The 19,559-nt window shown below is 46.4% G+C and overlaps 1 protein-coding gene across 2 annotated transcripts in view; it reads left to right on the top strand.

The window, feature by feature from the left end:
• The first annotated feature begins 5,702 nt into the window (after positions 1-5,702).
• BCAT1 (branched chain amino acid transaminase 1) overlaps positions 5,703-19,559 on the top strand; it is a 73,500-nt gene continuing 59,643 nt past the window's right edge. The window contains exon 1 of one of the 2 annotated variants that reach the window (XM_083700765.1): positions 5,703-5,984. In XM_083700765.1, coding sequence (XP_083556891.1) covers positions 5,979-5,984 — 6 coding nt within the window. In that variant the 5' untranslated portion in view covers positions 5,703-5,978. The remainder of the gene's footprint in view (positions 5,985-19,559) is intronic. The other variant, XM_083700766.1, reaches the window with a different exon arrangement.

The following is a 19,559-nucleotide window of genomic DNA, read 5'->3' as shown; positions in this document are numbered from 1 at the left end:
AGGATTAATCTGGTCAATGATCCTGCAAAGAGCTTATCTAAAAGCAGCCAGACATACTCTTCCATTTATCTTTCCTAATAGTAAAGCTTTCTTTTGGCGGAGGTCCCCTCTGCAAGAGACCCTCCTGCTACTGTGGCAGCTGCCTCAGGATAATTTATTAGGTTTCCTAAAGCAGCTCTTGAACTGATGCAGATTTGCTGGCGGCTGGCAAGGCTGACAGCAAGCATTTGCTGCGCAACAAATCAAACCCAAAGTACCATTTCATTTTATATCGACTTTCAGGCCATCCCTGAAGTAGACAAAAGAGAGTTTTGGCATGCATGCAGCTGCCTTAAGAATCGGTTGTCTGGGGGTCTCGTTATTTTGAAGCCCAGTTGTAAACATACCTACTAAGTTTTGTGGTGAGACCCCTTTGAAAATAGTGTGGTCAGTAGCATGCACAAACATCAAAGAGAACAACGCTGTAATCATACATACCGAAATGTATCGTACCTTAATGCAGAGAGAGTTGAATCCTTCCTAACTTGCAACAGCAAACAGGTGAGTTTGTGTGTGGGAGGGGGAACACAATAAGAGGCTTGTAACATCAAGTTAACGTACATACTACAGATGGATGGATAATTCTTCTTGGGGGTTACCCGGGACACATAAAAAGGAAGGACCTCTGGAATAATGGTTAGAGTGCTGGACTAGGACCTGGGAAGCCAGGGTTCGAATCCCCACCCAGCCATGAAGCTCACTGGGTGACCTTGGGCCAGTCACCCTGTCTCAGCCTAACCTACCTCACAGGGTTGTTGTGAGGATGAAATGGAGGAGAACCATGTGCCCCACCTGGAGCTCTTTGAAAGAAAAATGTGGTATGTAAATGTAAGAAGTAACACACAAATGGTTATGCAATTTGCTGCCACCAGCTCTGGTGGGAGGCTACTTGCAGGCTTAGGTAGCTTTTAGAGGGATCTGAGACAAATTAATTAAAGTGGCGCTGTAGGTTAAACCACAGAGCCTAGGACTTGCCGGTCAGAAAGTCGTGGTTTGAATCCCCGCGACGGGGTGAGCTCCCGTTGCTCGGTCCCTGCTTCTGCCAACCTAGCAGTTCAAAAGCACGTCAAAGTGCAAGTAGATAAATAGGTACCGCTCTGGCGGGAAAGTAAATGGCGTTTCCGTGCGCTGCTCTGGTTCTCCAGAAGTGGCTTAGTCATGCTGGCCCCATGACCCGGAAGCTGTACGCCGGGCTCCCTCAGCCAATAAAGCAAGATGAGCGCCGCAACCCCAGAGTCAGCCACGACTGGACCTAATGGTCAGGGGTCCCTCTACCTTTACCTGCAGCAAAAGGTTGCAGTGATGAACTGCTGTTCAGGCTTCCAGCCACTCCTTTCTATCTCTCTCCCCATTTCCTCCCAACAGTTAGCATTTTGTGCCCACTGAGCATGACCTCTTTGCAATTTAGGGTGTGTTTGTGTGGGCATACTTGTATCTATTCCCAGCTACAGTAAAATCCTGGATTCCTCCTTTGCTTTCTTTGGACAGCTCTCGCTTCTGTCTCTGGCGATATCTAAATAGGTCTCCTCAGTATGAACCTGGAAATGACCTATCCAGACAACTGGATACTTGTCTGACCCTTTTTGTATCTGTGTGCATCCCTTGCCCCTCTCTAGTCTCCCTGGGTGGGTGGGTGGGAGACGGCTTCCTACTTTGGCATTTTTTCCCCCTGTTAGGGACCAGGAACCTTTGTACCTCCAGATGCTACATTAACTCATCCCTGACGCTGGGGTGGACAGGAGTTCAGCAATATTTGGAGAGGCAGAGTTTCTTCACTGCTGCTCTAAATGTTATGAAGTCCTGGGATTATCCTGAGTTCGCTGATACTTTCCTTTTCTACCTGGGAAGACTTGAATCAGAAAGAAGGGACGATGGAAGATAGCCCTCTTAATAGCTGTTAACCATGTTGACTAAATAGAACCTCCAGGTTCAGAGGCAGTCTATCTCAGTCTAAAGAATTACCTTCAAGCTTTGCTTGTGGGTTGGAGGCATCTGGTTGGCCAATGCTGCATTAGATGGAGCATTTGATATGATCCCTCAGAGCTTTATGTTCCTAAAGGCATTACTTTGGTCCGGAGACACAACCGCCACAAGGACTGTTAAAATAAATACAGTGGTACCTCGGGTTACAGACGCTTCAGTTACAGATGCTTCAGATTACAGACTCCAGTAACCCAGAAATAGTACCCCGGGTTAAGAACCTTGCTTCAGGATGAGAACAGAAATTGTGTGTGGCGGCACCAGGAGGCCCCATTAGCTAAAGTGGTACCTCTGGTTAAGAACAGTTTCAGGTTAAGTGCAGACCTCCAGAATGAATTAAGTTCTTATCCCAAGGTACGACTGTATATGGATGTTTTGCCATCTAACCTTGAAGGTGCCTAGGGGGAAACTTTTTGAACTTTGCAATGAATTTAACCTGTATCCCTCGGAAACCTGAAAGGATGCCCTGGAACTAGCACTGGGGTGTGGACGTGGGTGTCTTGTGAACTGAGCCCCCGCCCAATGTCCCTAGCAAGTTGATTCTAGATTGTTTTTTATTAAAAGCCTTGCGAAAGCTGGTTGGCAAATGGATTCTAGCATCATCAGTCACTGCTAGGTTATTATTTGAGCATTTCCATGGCAACCCTCACACTCTACCTTCTGATCTTGCAAAGACTTAACTTGCATGTTGGCTTCCTGTGCTGTAAGGGCTACCACGTATTCACCCTCCCCTCCCAAAAGAGAGAGAGAGAGAGAGAGAGAGAGAGAGAGAGAGAGAGAATTGCTATGATGATGAGTTGAGTTCAAAGCTGCAAGCAGCTGTTGCGCAGATCAGCCAAAATGGCATTTTGCACCAGTTCAAATGCAGCAGTGGTCCAGAATTCAGATGAGACATTTTGGAGCTGTGCCTGGTTTTGGATTCATTTTTATTTTAAAAACTTGCAACCCTCTCTTCCAGCTCACCTGATCTCTTGGAAGTGGTATACGCAAAGCATTAAAAAGCAATTAGTACAATCATTTTAAGAAGCGGTGTAATTTCAATAAAAATTTAAAAAGGATAAAAGCAACTGGAGGTGCATCAGCGTAAAACATGGAAACGATTTCCAGCTGAAAACAAAAGGAAAACGTCTGGGAAGATAAAAGTTACATTAATGCAATAAACAGTATAATACATGCATACATGAATGTCTGCCTCTAAAAGCAACTCGGGGAGTGAGGACCAACAGCAACAGAACCCAAATGGCACTGCTGTGAAATAAGGAGGAGGTATTATGATGCCGGTGTTCAAAAAGCTTTTGACAAAGTGAAATGCCCTAGACTCCTGAGTAAGCTTAGCTGTCACGGAATGAAAGGAGAGGTGCTTTTGTGGATCAGCAACACAAAGTAGAGAGTAGGAATAAATTCATAGTTATCCCAATGGAGGGTTGTAGAAAGTGGGGTTCCCCCAAAAGATTGATATAGGGACTTGGGCTTTAAAACTTATTCATAAATAACTACGGGTTAGAAGGGGAGCCATGAGGCAGCTGAGTTTGCTGAATGTTCCGGATTATTAAAACAGAACTGATCTTCAAAAGGATCTTTCCAAACTCAGTGAATGGGTGGTAAACTGGCAAATGGAATTCAAGAAGTGTAATTGGATGCATGTTTTTGGGGGGTGGGGTGGGGGGTGGAAATCTAAATTCCATATACATGCCCATGGTTCTGAACTGGTAGAGACTTGACCAGGAAGGAAACTTTGTAGAGGTAGACAGTATATTACCCCACCCTGTAATGTAGGAATCTCAACACACGGTTCCCCCATCCCATTTGAAATCATGCCAGACCCTACTTAGCTTTGCAAATGGGCTAGCGGTTTCGTTGCTGAATTTTTAAACCCCCTAAAAACCAGGAAGGGAAACCTTTGGCCCTCTGGATGTTGCATGAACTTTAATTCCCATCATCCCTGGCACTGGGCTCGACTGGAGCAATAACCAGACAGCCAAAGCTTCCCTATTATTGCCCTAAAGTTTATTATGTTTATTATAATTTTGTGCAGCTGAAAATCTTGGTGTTACCCCAAGTCTGCTAGTACTTTTCTCCTGTGCACAGGAAGACTTGAATCAGAAAGAAAGGGGATGGGGGAAGATAGCCCTGTTAATGGCTGTTAGCCATGTTGGCTAAATAGAACCTCCAAGTTCGGAGGCAGTCTATCTGAAGATCTTGGCTCAGTGTGTAGCAGCTGTGTTGAAGGCAAATTTAATTCCTAGGGGATAGGGGTCATTAGGAAAGGAACAAAAGATAAATCTACCAATAATGCCATTGTACAAATCGATGGTGCGGCGGCCCTGGGGAATATCTGTGTCGCCTCACCCCAGAAAAGGATGATGCACAGCTGGGGAAAGGTTCAGAAAAGGGGTGACCCAAAATCATTTTTACACTAAGGGAATTTTAATGGTATGCCCCCCCCAAAAAAAACTGGAGGAGAGTGACACATAGCCATAGAATGCTAGAATTGCAGAATCATAGAGTTGGAAGGGGCCTGAGGGTCATCTAGTCCAACCCCCCTGGACTGCAGGAATCTCCATGAAAGCATTCCTGACAGATCATGGTGGGAGCCACCACCAAGAAGCCTCCCTCCTTAGAAACTCCTCGATTTGGAATTGCACCCCTGCCCTTGCTAATAATACAGTGGTACCTCTGGTTATGAACTTAATTCGTTCCAGAGGTCCGTTCTTAACCTGAAACCATTCTTTAGCTAATGGGGCCTCCCGCTGCCGCCGCCCGATTTCTGTTCTCATCCTGAAGCAAAGTTCTTAACCCGAGGTACTACTTCTGGGTTAGTGGAGTCTGTAACCCGAAGTGTTTGTAACCCAAGGTAAAAGGTAAAGGGACCCCTGACCATTAGGTCCAGTCATGACCGACTCTGGGGTTGCTGCGCTCATCTCGCTTTATTGGCTGAGGGAGCCAGCGTACAGCTTGCTGGTCATGTGGCCAGCATGACTAAGCCGCTTCTGGCGAACCGGAGCAGCGCACGGAAACGCCGTTTACCTTCCTGCCAGAGCGATACCTATTTATCTACTTGAACTTTGACGTGCTTTCAAACTGCTAGGTTGGCAGGAGCAGGAACCGAGCAACGGGAGCTCACTCCGTTGTGGGGATTCATACCGCCGATCTTCTGATTGGCAAGTCCTAAGCTCTGTTGTTTAACCCACAGCGCCATCCACGTCCCAATAATAATAAACAATAACATAATAATAGTAATAGTAATAGTAATAGTAATAGTAATAGTAATAGTAATTTATACCCTGCCCATCTGGACGGGGTATAAATAGAACTCTGGGCGGCTTCCAGCAAAATACTAGATATTAAATTAAATAATATTAAACAATTCACCAAATATTAAAAGCTTCCCTAAACAGGGCTGCCTTCAGATGCTTAATCAAAAGCATGCCCCCCCCCCCAAACCGGCTGCCTAGGGCAGTGCATGCATAGATAGGGCCGGGATGAGAAGCAAGCGCAAGCTGTCGCGAGGACCCACGTCCTGGTCCCTTGCAAGCGCTGGACTTGCGCCTTCCTCCAAGGATGGGGATATAGATGCACGGATGGAGAACCGGGATGACGGCGCCGCCGCGGGGATCTGCCGCTCCTCCTCCCCTTCCTCTGCCCCCTGGCGGCGGCTGCGGGGAGCGCCGTTTCCTGCCTGTGATGCAATCGGCGCGGGTAGAAAAAAGCCGCCGTCGCCGCCCGCTGCTGGAGAAACTCTCGCTTGCAAGCCGGAGCTGCAACGTGTCCCGCCGGCGCTCGCTTTGCTGGGCTATTTTCTTTCTTTCTTTGCAGAGCTCTGCTTCGGGAGCGGCATCTTTTGGAGACGTCAGAAGGAAAGAAGCACCCCCCCAGCGCACACACGTCTCTGCAAGCCGTGCACCTTTTCCTCTGCCCACCTTTAAATTTTGGGGATTGGGCTGCATTTCTCCAGCGCGATGAAGGTAAGATTTGGAGGAAGCGATCGTGCGCAGCAGCTGCTGCTTTTGCATCACGGGAGGGTGGGAGATGCGCGTCTAGAAGCCCCGGCCACGTCTGGAAACACACACACGGGAGCTAGCTCACGCGTTTCGGGCTCCGGAGGCAAAGAACGATTGCAGCTTCTGGGCCGATGATCCGGTTCCAATTGCGCTTCTTTGCTCCCCCGTCGTATCCATATGGGCCAGTGCTGAAAAATGTATAGGCTCTGAGGAAACGGGGGAGCCACCCGCAATTTATTTATAGGAATGCCTTTTTTGCATTAGTTCGTTAAGATTTCGAAGGTTCCTTAAAAATAAAAGTGGCGGGAGTTTAAGGGTTAAAACCCCGAATTGCATTTATTCATTTTTTCCCCCAGGCATCTTGCACGTTCAGTGGCTTCCCCTCCAAATACAGCAGCAGAAAAACAACAGGCAATTGCAATGACTAATTCGGACTGGAGGGTTCCAGGGTTTATTTTTGTGGCTTGTTCTGGAAAGAGCTATATTGTATATATGTGTGATTTAGTTTGTTTGTGTGTGCGATAGATATGCATTTGTGTCGGATGCTGCGATTTGTGGGGCCCCCGGAGTTTATTTATAGATCTTAGCTCTGCAGTCAATTTGCATGCTCCGAATCAGGTCACCGGGGAACGGGAGAGTCACTGGTTGTTGACGGGCACCCTCCGTGTAAATGGGAAGATGTGAGCTGTCCACTCCGCAGACGTGAGACCCTGCGAGTTACGTATTTCGCTTTTCTCCCGCCTCCCCCAACTCAATCTTCTCCTGCAACCGAGCTTCTGTAACAGATGTGTTCCAGATCCTGTTTCCTTTCACACATTTCCTCTGCTCTGTTGAAGGGAAGGGGAAGAAATTCTCATCTAAACCGCTAATGTGCACCTTTTAAACTTCCAGGATGGTTTGTGGGTATTTGGGGTGGGGAGGGAGGAGGCAGTAACTTTATACCCTGGTGAACAGCTGAACCCCAGGAAGTATTGGGGGGGGGGGTGAGCCTGTAAGTAAGAGACCAGAGAAAGGGTCTGTATTCACATGAGTGTCACTGCAACTTTGAGCTGTGTGTCGTGCCCCTGGCAAGATGGGCCTTGCAGGCAGAAAGCTAGCTCCTGAGCCAGACTCACTTTGGGATCCTTTCTGCCGTCTGATGACAGCCACACAAGCTAGAAAATAAAGGTTGCCACCTTCTTTTTCTTAAGGGCTGTGCTCCTGTGCCGTTAACAGCTGGCCGAGAGGCATTGATAAGTTGCTGAAGCTTTTCCTCCCAAACTTCTCAGATCCAGGAAAAAAAGCTTTTCCTGTTGAATTTCATCCTGCCAGGCTGCTGCCAAAGGCTAGGGCAAGGCTGGCCACCATGCAGCGTCGCATATGCAAAGTACGGAATGCAGAAGTGACCAATCGGACCTGCAGCAGAATGTTGCCACGTGGAGTACTCCTGTTCAGGGCTCCAGCCAGCCATGCCCTCTTCCAGACTATTCCATTCCATTTCCCGCCCCCAGCACTCCTTCCACAGTCGGTTAGCGTCCTCGTTCATAGGACTTGGCAACCTGTCCTATACAGTCAGGCCATGGGCCCATCTGGCTCTGTATTGTCTGCGCCAGGTATCATCAACCTTTTAACCCAAATGTGTGTTTGGGGACCCATTTCTTACTCTTCCTCCATATATTTGCATGGCAGTAGTGCTCCTGTTGCAGCACACCTTGGATCAGGCTGTGTTGATCAGTAGAACAGAAGTACTGTTTTGGGGGGACAGGAGGTGGGCGGGTATGGAGGACTCTCTGGTCCTGAATGGGGTAACTGTGCCCCTGAAGGACCAGGTGCGCAGCCTGGGAGTCATTTTGGATTCACAGCTATCCATGGAGGCGCAGGTCAATTCTGTGTCCAGGGCAGCTGTCTACCAGCTCCACCTGGTACACAGGCTGAGACCCTACCTGCCTACAGACTGTCTTGCTGGAGTGGTGCATGCTCTATTTATCTCCCGCTTGGACTACTGCAATGCGCTCTACATGGCGCTACCTTTGAAGGTGACCCAGAAACTACAACTAGTCCAGAATGCAGCAGCTAGACTGGTGACTGGGAGCGGCCGCCGAGACCAGGCCTTGAAAGACCTACATTGGCTCCCAGTATGTTTCCAAGCACAATTCAAAGTGTTGGTGCTGACCTTTAAAGCCCTTAACAGCCTCGGTCCAGTATACCTGAAGGAGAGTCTCCACCCCCATCGCTTTGCCCGGACACTGGGATCCAGTGCCAAGGGCCTTCTGGTGGTTCCCTCACTGAGAAGCCAAGTTACAGGGAACCAGGCAGAGGGCCTTCTTGGTAGTGACACCCGCCCTGTGGAACGCCCTCCCACCAGATGTCAAAGAGAACAACAACTACCAGACTTTTAGAAGACATCTGAAGGCAGCCCTTTTTAGGGAAGCTTTTAATGTTTGATGCATTACTGGATTTTAATATTTTGTTGAAAGCCGCCCAGAGTGGCTGGGGAAGCCGCCCCAGTTGGGCGGGGCATAAAAATAAATTATTGTTGTTGTTGTTGTTATTACAGTGGCCTGCACTGACTGGCAGCAGCCCTCTGGGGTTTCAGACAGGTGTCTCTCTCATGGGTCTATTTGGCCCTGCTGGGGTCTGAACCCGGGACCTTCTGCATGCAAAGCAAGTGTTCTGGCTCTGAGCTACGACTCTCCCTTCAGTTGTTTGGTTTCCCTATCTTTTTGCTTTCTTTATTTGTTGCCATTTCTACAGAACCTAGGGGCTCCCTAGGCCTGCTAACACAGTGCCCCCACCCCTTGGTGGTTGGACAGTGCTTCTTGGTTCCCCAGAGATTTGGGAGTTGCTATGAGTATATATTCAGGGGTAGCCAGCTTGGTGCTGTCCAAATATTGGACCCTGGTTTTTCTTATGCATTGACCAGGCTGGCTTGGGCTAATGGGAGTTTGGAGCCTGGCAACATCTGGAGAACACTGCGTTGCCTATTTCTGGTATATATTATTTGAGCACTGCTCAGTTGGCCTGCAGTCTTCGTCAGGCTCAGCTGATGTGTCAAGGTGATATCCTATCTAACCAAAGGACTGGACTTGTACCATTACAGATTGTTGTAGGTGCTTGCATGATGGAATGTGCCATTTATTGGAATGGGGGGGGAGGGAGCCCAATAATATTCATACACATAGAAAACTTTGTGTATCAGAGAGGTGGCTTCATAACAGCTAGCTTTCTAGAAGCATGGAAATACAGGGGGAAAGGCAAGGTTGTTTTTTTGCGGGGAGTACCATCACATCTCTTTTTTGCTGCCCTTGGCATCCATTTTGTGCTGGCACCCACGGCACTTTTTATCAAGATATGAAATGCTGGCATCTCCTTTTTTTATTTTTACCAAAAACAAGCACTGGAAATAGTTGTTTGCTTCAAAGAGCATTTGGTCATGATGTGATTGAATCTGAAGCAGTCCAGACCAGATCAGGCTTATTCCCTGATTTGCCGTTTATGAGGACTTGTTATCTGAAAGTCAAAAGTCTTCCAATATTTTAAAAGGATCCTCATCCACTGCAAATGGGGAATGGAAGAAATTGTTCCCAAAGAATAGCTCTATTAATCTCTACCAGTCAAAGAGCCAGTGTGGTGTAGTGGTTAGAGTGGTGGACTCGTAATCTGGTGAACCGGGTTCGATTCCCCACTCCTCCACATGCAGCTGCTGGGTGACCTTGGGCTAGTCACACTTCTCTGAAGTCTCTCAGCCCCACTCACCTCACAGAGTGTTTGTTGTGGGGGAGGAAGGGAAAGGAGAATGTTAGCTGCTTTGAGACTCCTGAAGGGGAGTGAAAGGCGGGATATCAAATCCAAACTCTTCTTCTTCTTCTTCTTCTTCTTCAAAGGAATAGGAAACCCCTTGGCATAAATGTATTTTATTTTATTTATTTCATTTCTATACCGCTTTATATATTTTTAGGGAAACGAATCTCAAAGCCTGTTTCCCACCTACATTAAGACATCAAATAAAACAATCTAGAATAAAACAACTGAAAGTCAAATATGAAGTCTACATTCAAAGCAACATAGTTAACTGGAAACCAAAATATTATCAAAATAAAATGTGACAGAGGTCACAACTACAGAATGCACATTTAGCACAGCAAAATTATCTTAGAAACATTTCAAAAGAAAACATTTCTAAAGGAAGTAAAATAACGCACGTTGAAAGCAATGCAAACCAGCAGGAGAAATAAAAGTATTATCATAAGCGCAAACCAGTCAGTTTGCAGAGGAAATAACAGTGCGTAGACTAAAGCTCAACTTTGTCAGTTGTGTGAAATGAGATTGTGAAGCGGGTGGCATTTTTGTGAATAAATCAATTTGCAAAGTGAGCTTAAAAGTTAACATTAATCAGCATCTGCTCATAAGGCACAGGTTCCATATCCATCCATGAGGGCAGAAGTGCATGTTATGTGATTTTTTGTTTTTTGCTATAATTCATGGAGGTTGAGGTGGTGTTCTGCCTCAGCTGAACAGGATGCTGGACTACATGAGCTTTTCTGATATGCTCCAGCAGGACTCTCCTGATGCCCTTACACTTTGGAAGATTCCCACAGAGAAATTCTTTCCTCTTCCATTGATTTTCTCTACTGAGCAGTACCACCTCCTATTGCATTTACCCGAGGAAAAGATTCTAGTCCCAGTATCTTTTCCCCCAGTGGAGACAAAAAGCAGCTTTTCGTTGGTGTCATTTTTTAAGCAATTATTCCCACCCACCTCCTGCATTTTGCATGGATCTCAGGAGTTGTACTGCATGCTGTATTTCCTCTCTTTTAAAAATGTTTTTATTAAGTACCGTATTTTTCCCTCTATTGGATGCAGTTTTCCCCTCCAAAAATTGAGGGGAAATGTGTGTGCGTCCTATGGAGCGAATGCAGGCTTGTGCCATAGCCGCACACAACCCATCTGGCAGGGAGAGGCTGCACGGGGCTATGGCTTCTTTAGCCCTGCGCAGCGTCTCCCGGCAGGGAGAGATTACGCGGGGCTAAAGAGGAAGCCAAAGCAGCGAGCATGATCCATCCCGCTCGCTGCCTTGGCTTGTGCCATAGCCGCGTGCAACCCCTCCGGCAGGGAGAGGTTGTGCGCAGCCTGTACGCTGCTCTTTGGGGCTGGGGGGGGGGGGAGATTTTTTTTTTATTGATTTCCCCGTCTAAAAACTAGGTGCGCCCTATGGTCCGGTGCACCCTATGGTGCGAAAAATACGGTATTTTCTTGGGTTACAAAAGTACACACAGCATCTCTGGTCCTTTCTACAGACCAGTTATTATTCTCTTGTTTTTTGTTAATATCGTACACGCTGCCTAGGATTTTTAAAAAAATAATTAAAGGCGCTATGACAGAAATATTGTTTAGTAATCTGATTAAGGATGGGCAGGGGAAGCATACAGGTATTCTGCAGTAAAACACCACAAGAGGGGAAGGATGGAAGAAACTGTTTTCCCCAGCCGTCTCTTCTCGGTTGGATTGATTTCCCTCACAGGGTCGTTGTGCGAGCAAAAGGACTTCCGCCTGTGCAGTTCAGCTTCCTCTCCTTGTCTGCACCCTGTGTGCTTTCCTCACCCCCAACCCCCCCTCCCAAAGAACCCATAGAACATATTTGGAGAGAGGGGAAGTTATTCAATGGGAGCAACAGCTTCCTTGTACACGGTCCGCTGTCCTTCCACTTAAAATTGCAGATGCATTTTTAGTTTTTGAAAATTATCGTGGAAGAATCGTGGGGCTGAACATAATCTGTGATTCCGCTCTGAATGGAAACAATGGAAGTTCACAAGGTGCAATCATTCTTGTCAGCAACCCAATGGATGTAGGCATGCCCAGGTATAGCCGGTCCTAACAGGCTCAGGTTTTAATCTATGCAAGTCATCGAAAGCGAGAATCGTTAGTTAGTGTTTGTAGTGGCAATACCAACTTCGGTACAGTCACAGCAGGGTGCAGTGCCAACAGTACCAAGAAATAGTTTTAAGCGATGCAGAAGTCACTTTGGGTTACCTGTGATGGAATGTCCTGCCAACAAGATAACGGGATAAGAAAAACTATGTGAAAGTGTTTGGGAGAGAGATTGCCATTTTTGCTGCAAAGTACTCCCATTTTTAGGACGCGGGTGGCGCTGTGGTTTAAACCACTGAGCCTTGGGCTTGCCAAAAGCACGTAGATAAATAGGTACAGTGGTACCTCGGGTTACATACACTTCAGGTTACATACGCTTCAGGTTACAGACTCCGCTAACCCAGAAATAGTACCTCGGGTTAAGAACTTTGCTTCAGGATGAGAACAGAAATTGTGTGTGGCAGCACCGGGAGGCCCCATCAGCTAAAGTGGTGCTTCAGGTTAAGAACAGTTTCAGGTTAAGAACGGACCTCTGGAACGAATTAAGTACTTAACCCGAGGCACCACTGTACTGCTCCAGCGGGAAGGTAAATGGCGTTTCCGTGCGCTGCTCTGGTTTCGCCAGAAGCGGCTTAGTCACGCTGGCCACATGACCTGGAAGTTGTCTGCAGACAAATGCCGGCTCCCTCGGTCTATAGAGCGAGATGAGCGCCGCAACCCCAGAGTCTGCGACTGGACCTAACTGTCAGGGGTACCTTTACCTTTTACTCCCATTTTTGCCGTTGCTATTTGAAGCACCCATGTAGAATGCCCTCCCTCTGGAAGTTTTGGGGAGAACATCATACCAAGAGAAGTTTGCTTTTAATATATTGCTGCATGCTGGGTTCTAGACCTTAATTCCCTGGCACCAAATGCTACCAGCTATCTATATATATCAGAGACAGAGAGGCTGTGTTGTTGGACTCCAGTTCCCATCATCCTTGACCGTTAACCATGCTGATAGGGGCTGATGGGAGCTGGAGTCCAACAACATTTGGGATCGCTCAGTCGGTAGAGTATGGGACTCTAAATCTCAGGGTTGTGGGTTTGAGCCCCACAGTGGGCAAAAGATTCCTGCATTGCAGGGGGTTGGGCTAGATGACCGCCAGGGACCCTTCCAATTTTACGATTATAGTATTCTATTTAGAGAACTACAGGATCCCCCAGCCCTGATCTGTGTCCATAAGCTTAGTTGCTGTGCTTCACGTGTTTCTCCTTATGAATGCAGGGTTGCATGAAATGCAAGGTACACAAATGGATTTTCAGCAGGATAGACGCTAGGTTTTTGGAGAGGTGGGGGAGATTTTAGGATTGTGGGAATGTACTGTACTTGATTTTGTGTGTGTGCTTGAACCTTAAAGTCCACCATTGGAGACGTGAGTCTCAAAACCATGGCTGCCTCTGCATACATGAGGCACAGATGCTTTGGTTGGCAACTACAACTCTCATGAGTTGTAGTCCAGAACGTTTGGAGAGCATCAAGATGGGGAAGGTCATTTTGTATTAGCTGTTGTTTGTCCATCAACGAAAAGCAACAGCTTCTGAAGTCCTGCTGGGCACTTAAGAAGAGGAGGTGCATGAAAATCTGGCTGGAGGCTAGAATTGTTGACATAGCACTAAGCCATGGTTTAGTGTTTCGTCTGAAAGCATCCAGTGTATATCAAAGGGCCCCGAGCCCTCGGAAAACTGCTGTATGAATGCCACGCATCGTTGCTCTCATCCAGAAATTCAGAGGTGCTGACAAAATAAATTTGGAACCCTCCTGACAAGATTAAACAATCACACAATTATGAAAAATGACAAGCTAAAACCATGCCTGTCAAATTGCAGTCAGTTTCTCTCTCTTATTATGACTGCTTACTCAGAAATGATAGCAGTTGTCTTATTTACATGACTACCCCAGCTGAGTCTCTGCCCTTGCAAATCCAAGAATGCTGTCTCAGTTATACAAGGACCAGCGAGTCCCAGTTTCCTTGGAATTAATTGCTTTGTCTCGCAAAAGTATCCATTAAGAAACCAGGCGATGGAGTAAAACGCAGGGCGCTCATCCTCTTAAATAAGCCATTATTTTTATTAGAGGTTAAATTGACTTTCCTCCATTAGAAGGACTTTGGCAAATATTGCCATATGCGGCTGAAAATGAAAACGCACTGGCTTTGCTTATCTGAAAGATAAGTGCGTCTCCTTCTCCTTTCCCACATCAATCCAGCGAAAACAGTGTTTGGGGATAATCAAAGGTTTTCATGAGCTTGCCTTAGCTGATTTAAAAAATCTTAGCACATCCATGTCTTTCTGCATTTGATGCCCTACGTTCCAGAATCTCAGAGCTGCCTTCCTTTGATGCTTACCGTTCGTACACAGAATTTAAATGCAAGATCAAATAGTGCTTTGGGTAGAAGATGGTGGCCTGGTCTGCCAGGGCTGAGTCTTTTTCTGCTGTGGTGTGTGATATTTGAGGGGGGAAACCCCAGTGAGCACCTGATGATTCAGGGTGACCTTTTTCTGCCAGGGCCACATTGCCTTGGAATGATCTGTCAGGGGCCGCATGGCAGGTGGGTCTGGAGCTGAAACTGGGTAGGGGCAGAGCTAGAAACGGGTGTGATCCCCCACTTTACTCTCTTCCTCCTTGTCACCCACATGGGGTCAAAGGTCAAATGAAATGGGATCACAGGCCTCAGTTTGCCCACCCCTGATTTAGTACCGTTTCTCCATTGGTGCCCAGGGTACATTACGCCATGCGAGTCAGGCGCATAGGAATAATTTTTCCAGTGAACCCCATAGATGCGGCTTGTAGAAAACTCACCCAGACTTGAGCACTGAGTCATGCTGAGCGAGGCAGTGGAGGGATGGGGAAATTGCTGAAGGAGTTTCCACTGGTTGCTCCTGTTCTTGTTTGCTGAACTCAGTCTGATCCACCAAGGCCCTGAGCATTACAGAACAAATTGTCCCTTAACTACGAAAGGGAGATGGGCAAACATGGTTGCTTAGGAAATTTCACCTGCAACTAAGCCCCACTGAACCAGTGTTAGAAACTCAGGCATATAAGCTAGGCACCAAATGGTTCCTTAAACCAGGGTTAGTTGCCATTTTGGGGCCAGACAGCTTGAAAGCCGTATTTTTCAGTACGACGTTTTGGTTCCTGAAATTCATTCTGATTGTGTAGATAAAATATTACAGTTAGAATTCTTCAGGATGAGTTGCTTGTGTGTGAAAGCTGTCAAGATCCAAGGATCGCCAGGTATGCACCTCCAGATGGTGGAGACATCAGGCAGCATCCTGGCACCCGGTCATCTTCACTTGGTCACAAGTAGCCGAAAGCCAGGTGCAAAATGTGCCTGGCGAATTTAAAACACTGCTTTCACCTGCAGCTAGGCCCCACTAACACAACTCCCAAAGAAACATGCATAGGATTTATTGCCTTCTTAAAACACATTGGTGCACCACGATTCTAGGTTTGTTTATTTGAGAGACTGAAGTTAGCCCTATCCTATTTCAAAACACACTTGCTCTCTGTGAGCAGAGATGCCTTTGTAACAGGGGCCCTTTTAGTGCTAGGGCAGAGCAGGGAGTAGCTACCCAGTCAAACTTCCTGTTGGGTTATTGCAGACATAAATACAGCCAATCCATTTCGTTTATGGCCTCCACTCCCACAGCAATAAAAATTTAACTCTTTTTGGAAGGATCATTCTAGCAGAATAAACACAGCAGTCTGGTCCGCGAAGACGGGCTCTCGGCATCTCTGCACAGCCATTCTTGTTTGACTTCACGCTCCATGGATTAGTGTGCTTGGCTGGTTGCATGAACCACCAAGCCTGGAATGATCATAAATCCATCCCTCACCTGCCTCTGACAGGTGTATTGCAAACAATACTCCTGGGTACAAGACGTTTTGCTGCCCTGGAATTTTAATGGTGGTAGGACTGTGCCTGCAACTTCATCTTTAAATATAAACCCAAATCTTTACGGGGGGAAGGTGGAGATCTGCCCTGATAGCTGCTCCGAACATTGCATTTGTTGTTATTGACGATCGTATCTTTCCTTCTAATAGCAAACTCAGCCGATTAAGTGATGACATAGTTGTTGCCCAAACAGGGCAACCGATGAATAAGGGGTCATGTCAACATGCTCGGAGGCAGAAGAATGCTACAGAAGTAGTTTGTCCCTACCAGTTCTGGTGGAGTCATAAGAACGTAAGAAAAATCCACTGGGTCAGGCCAGTAGCTCGTCCAGTCTAGCATCCTGTTCACACAGCCTCCATCCAGATGGCTGTTGGAAGCTCACAAGCAAGATCTGATCTCAAGAGCACTCTCACCTCTTGTGACTTCCAGCAGCTGGTACTGAGAAGCATTTCTGTCTCCAGCTAGTAGCCATCCACAGCCATCTTCTCTCTGCATTAATCTTGTTTCCTCTCTTCTCCCTTCCTCTCACCAACCTCAGAATAAGACAGTGTCCTTATGTTCCTATGGGCTGTTGTTTCCATGTAACATTCAGCTCCCAGTTGTGATGTATGGAAGTGAGAGCTGGACCATAAAGAAGGCTGATTGCCAAAGAATGGATGCTTTTGAATTATGGTGCTGGAGGAGACTCTTGAGAGTCCCATGGACTGCAAGAAGATCAAACCTCTCCATTCTGTAGGAAATCAGCCCTGAGTGCTCACTGGAAGGACAGATCCTGAAGCTGAGGCTCCAATACTTTGGCCACCTTATGAGAAGAGAAGACTCCCTGGAAAAGACCCTGATGCTGGGAAAGATGGAGGGCACAAGGAGAAGGGGACAACAGAGGACGAGATGGTTGGAACAGTATTCTTGAAGCTACAAACATGAGTCTGTCCAAACTGCGGGAGGCAGTGGAAGACAGGAGTGCCTGGCGTGCTCTGGTCCATGAGGTCATGAAGAGTCGGACGCAACTAAACAACTAAACAACAACAAACATTCAACAAGTGTGCTGTCTGTGTGCCTGAGCTTCACAAGTCAACAAGTGTGCATCCTTTCACACAAACACTTGTGCATGTTCAGAGGCAGCTTGTACCTGAGTTCACTCTTAGTGTCAACAAAAGACTCCTGGTCCTTATTGCCTTTTTTGTTTCTTGTTCTGAATTGTTAAGAGAGGAGGAGCGTGTCTTGTTTGTCGCTCAGTGGTACAAAGAGAGAATTATCTGCATATAGGAAGTGAGATTTATAGGCCAACAGGATGCAGCGAGCAGCTTTAATATAGTTGCTGTTTTTGCCCCTGTTGTCACACTAGCAAACAATGCAGTTGTTAAGCAAATGGATTAATGCCGGGTCTGACAAGCAGGTCAACAAAAGAGACACTTAGAGGCTCTGTTTTCCGGTTCAGAAGAGTGGAAATGTCTCGTTTGGCCACTTCGTTCTCTCTGCTGCTGCCGCCACCGACGTGCCCCAGCAATTCCAAAGCAAGTGATGCTGATGCCAAAGGAGGACAACCAATACACAGGTTTTCAGAAAACAGGCCCCATGACCCAGGTGTTAAGAGATATATTTCAGCAGGAGATATTCAGCAGGAGACACCGTCTTCACCACACGGTGCTGGAATTCCAAGTAAAAACAGCAACTGCTTTGCATCTGTCCCTCTGTGCATGCAAGGCAACATCCCTGACCTAAGCTCCTGGGTCCTCCAAAAACCAGCAAGGACTCAGGGCAGGCCGGCCGCTCTGGATACTGCTTTATAGCAGGCAGTGGCCTGGGATTTGTGATCATCTGATTTCCAGGACCACAGGAATTCTGAGCCACTGGTTTGTGGCTTTTTAACCTCTGCCATAAAGCTGCTGTGCGAGGTCCCCTGAGGAGTCCAGTGTTAGAAACTCAGATATTATAAGTTAGTGGCAAATGGCTCTTTAAACCAAGGTTGCAGTCGCCAAAGCAGAACGTTTATCTGCCATTTTGGCTTGGTGCTGACACCACATCCTTTTCAGTATTGGATTTACTGTATTTGCCCAGGCATTTTAAGAGTATGCTATTTTTTAACTGGTTAAATGGTTTTATCCATAACTGTTGGCTTGGTTTTCATAACTCATTTGCATTTTTAAATTCCCTTGTATACTGCCTTCGATTCCATCCCCCCAAAATTAAATTTTAGATGAAATGAACAAATTCTTGTACTAATTGCACACCTCCTCCCAACTTGCAGATAACAAGCAACGTACATATTGTTGCATGCCACCCCAATCTCTGAGCGGTGCGAGATTCCAGGGGTTCCAGGCTCTTGCGCAGGGTTCGGGTTCCTCAGAATGAGGGGGGCAGCGGAGATTGTTGTGTGTCTTTAGGATATATGGTTTATTTGCACATTTATAAAACCTGAGCCTACACTGGAGGGACTGACAGCATTAACATCCCAGAAGGTTGGGCTTCTCCCATAGCCACAGCCTTGGATTCTAGCAGAAATCAAGCATGGCTCTCCCTCTCTGCCTTCTGCCGTCCTCTAGCCTAGCTCACCCACCCATCTCTCTGGCTTTTGTCTTCCTTAGTGCCAGCCAGGTGAGAGAGTGGGCCCAGCCATTTCCCCTCCAGCACAGAGCAGCTTTCTTTATCAGACCAATGACCATGCTTAGACCCTTTTTTTAAAAAAATAATTTTTATTCAATTTTTAAAACACATAATTAAAAGACAAACACATCACAAAACACAAACAAACATAAACAAATCAAACAAAAATAAATTCGCAATCTTATTTTCTTGTAACTTCTTTCAATCAACTTCCCCATACCTCCCTTTCGCTGCATCCTTATTTTAGAAAAAAATTTTTTTTAGCAACCCTTTAATCAATTTATCCATTTAGTTCCTTTTCATTAAATTCCCATAAATTTGTTGGTTACAGCTGTAGTTCTCTGCTTCTTACCCCTTTACATCTTAACACTCCTCAATTTTACAACAGTTTTTAAGATATATTTTAAATTTCTTCCAATCTTCTTCCACTGCCTCTTTCCCCTGGTCACGAATTCTGCCGGTCATCTCTGCCACTCCCATGAAGTCAATCACCTTTGTCTGCCATTCTTCCAGAGTAGGTAGTTCTTGCATCTTCCAATACTTTGCCAGAAGAATTCTTGCTGCTGTAGTAGCATACATAAAGAAGATCCTATCCTTCTTTGGCACCAATTGGCCAACCATGCCCAGGAGGAAAGCCTCTGGTTTCTTAGTAAATGTCCATTTAAGGACTTTCTTAATTTCATTATAGATCATTTCCCAGAATGTTTTCACCCTCGGGCAGGTCCACCATAGGTGATAGAAGATACCTTCATTCTCCTTACATCTCCAACATTTATTATTGGGCAAAAGATAAATTTTTGCAAGCTTGACTGGAGTCATGTACCACCTGTAGATCATTTTCATTATATTTTCTTTTAAGGCATTACATGCCGTGAACTTAACACCAGTGGTCCATAACTGTTCCCAGTCAGCAAACATAATGTCATGACCGATACCTTGTGCCCATTTAATCATAGCTGATTTCACTGTTTCCTCCTGTGTATTCCATTTAAGCAGCAAATTATACATTCTAGACAGATTCTTAGTATTGGGTTCTAACAGTTCTGTTTCTAACTTTGACCTCTCCTTCTGAAATCCTATTTTCCTGTCCTCTTTGAATGTCTCATTTATCTGATGGTAATGCAGCCAGTCTCGAACTTTGGACTTTAGT

Source organism: Podarcis gaigeae, assembly GCF_964106915.1.
Source record: "Podarcis gaigeae genome assembly, chromosome: 10".
Taxonomy (NCBI): domain Eukaryota; kingdom Metazoa; phylum Chordata; class Lepidosauria; order Squamata; family Lacertidae; genus Podarcis; species Podarcis gaigeae.
This window is presented reverse-complemented; position numbering and strand designations above follow the sequence as displayed.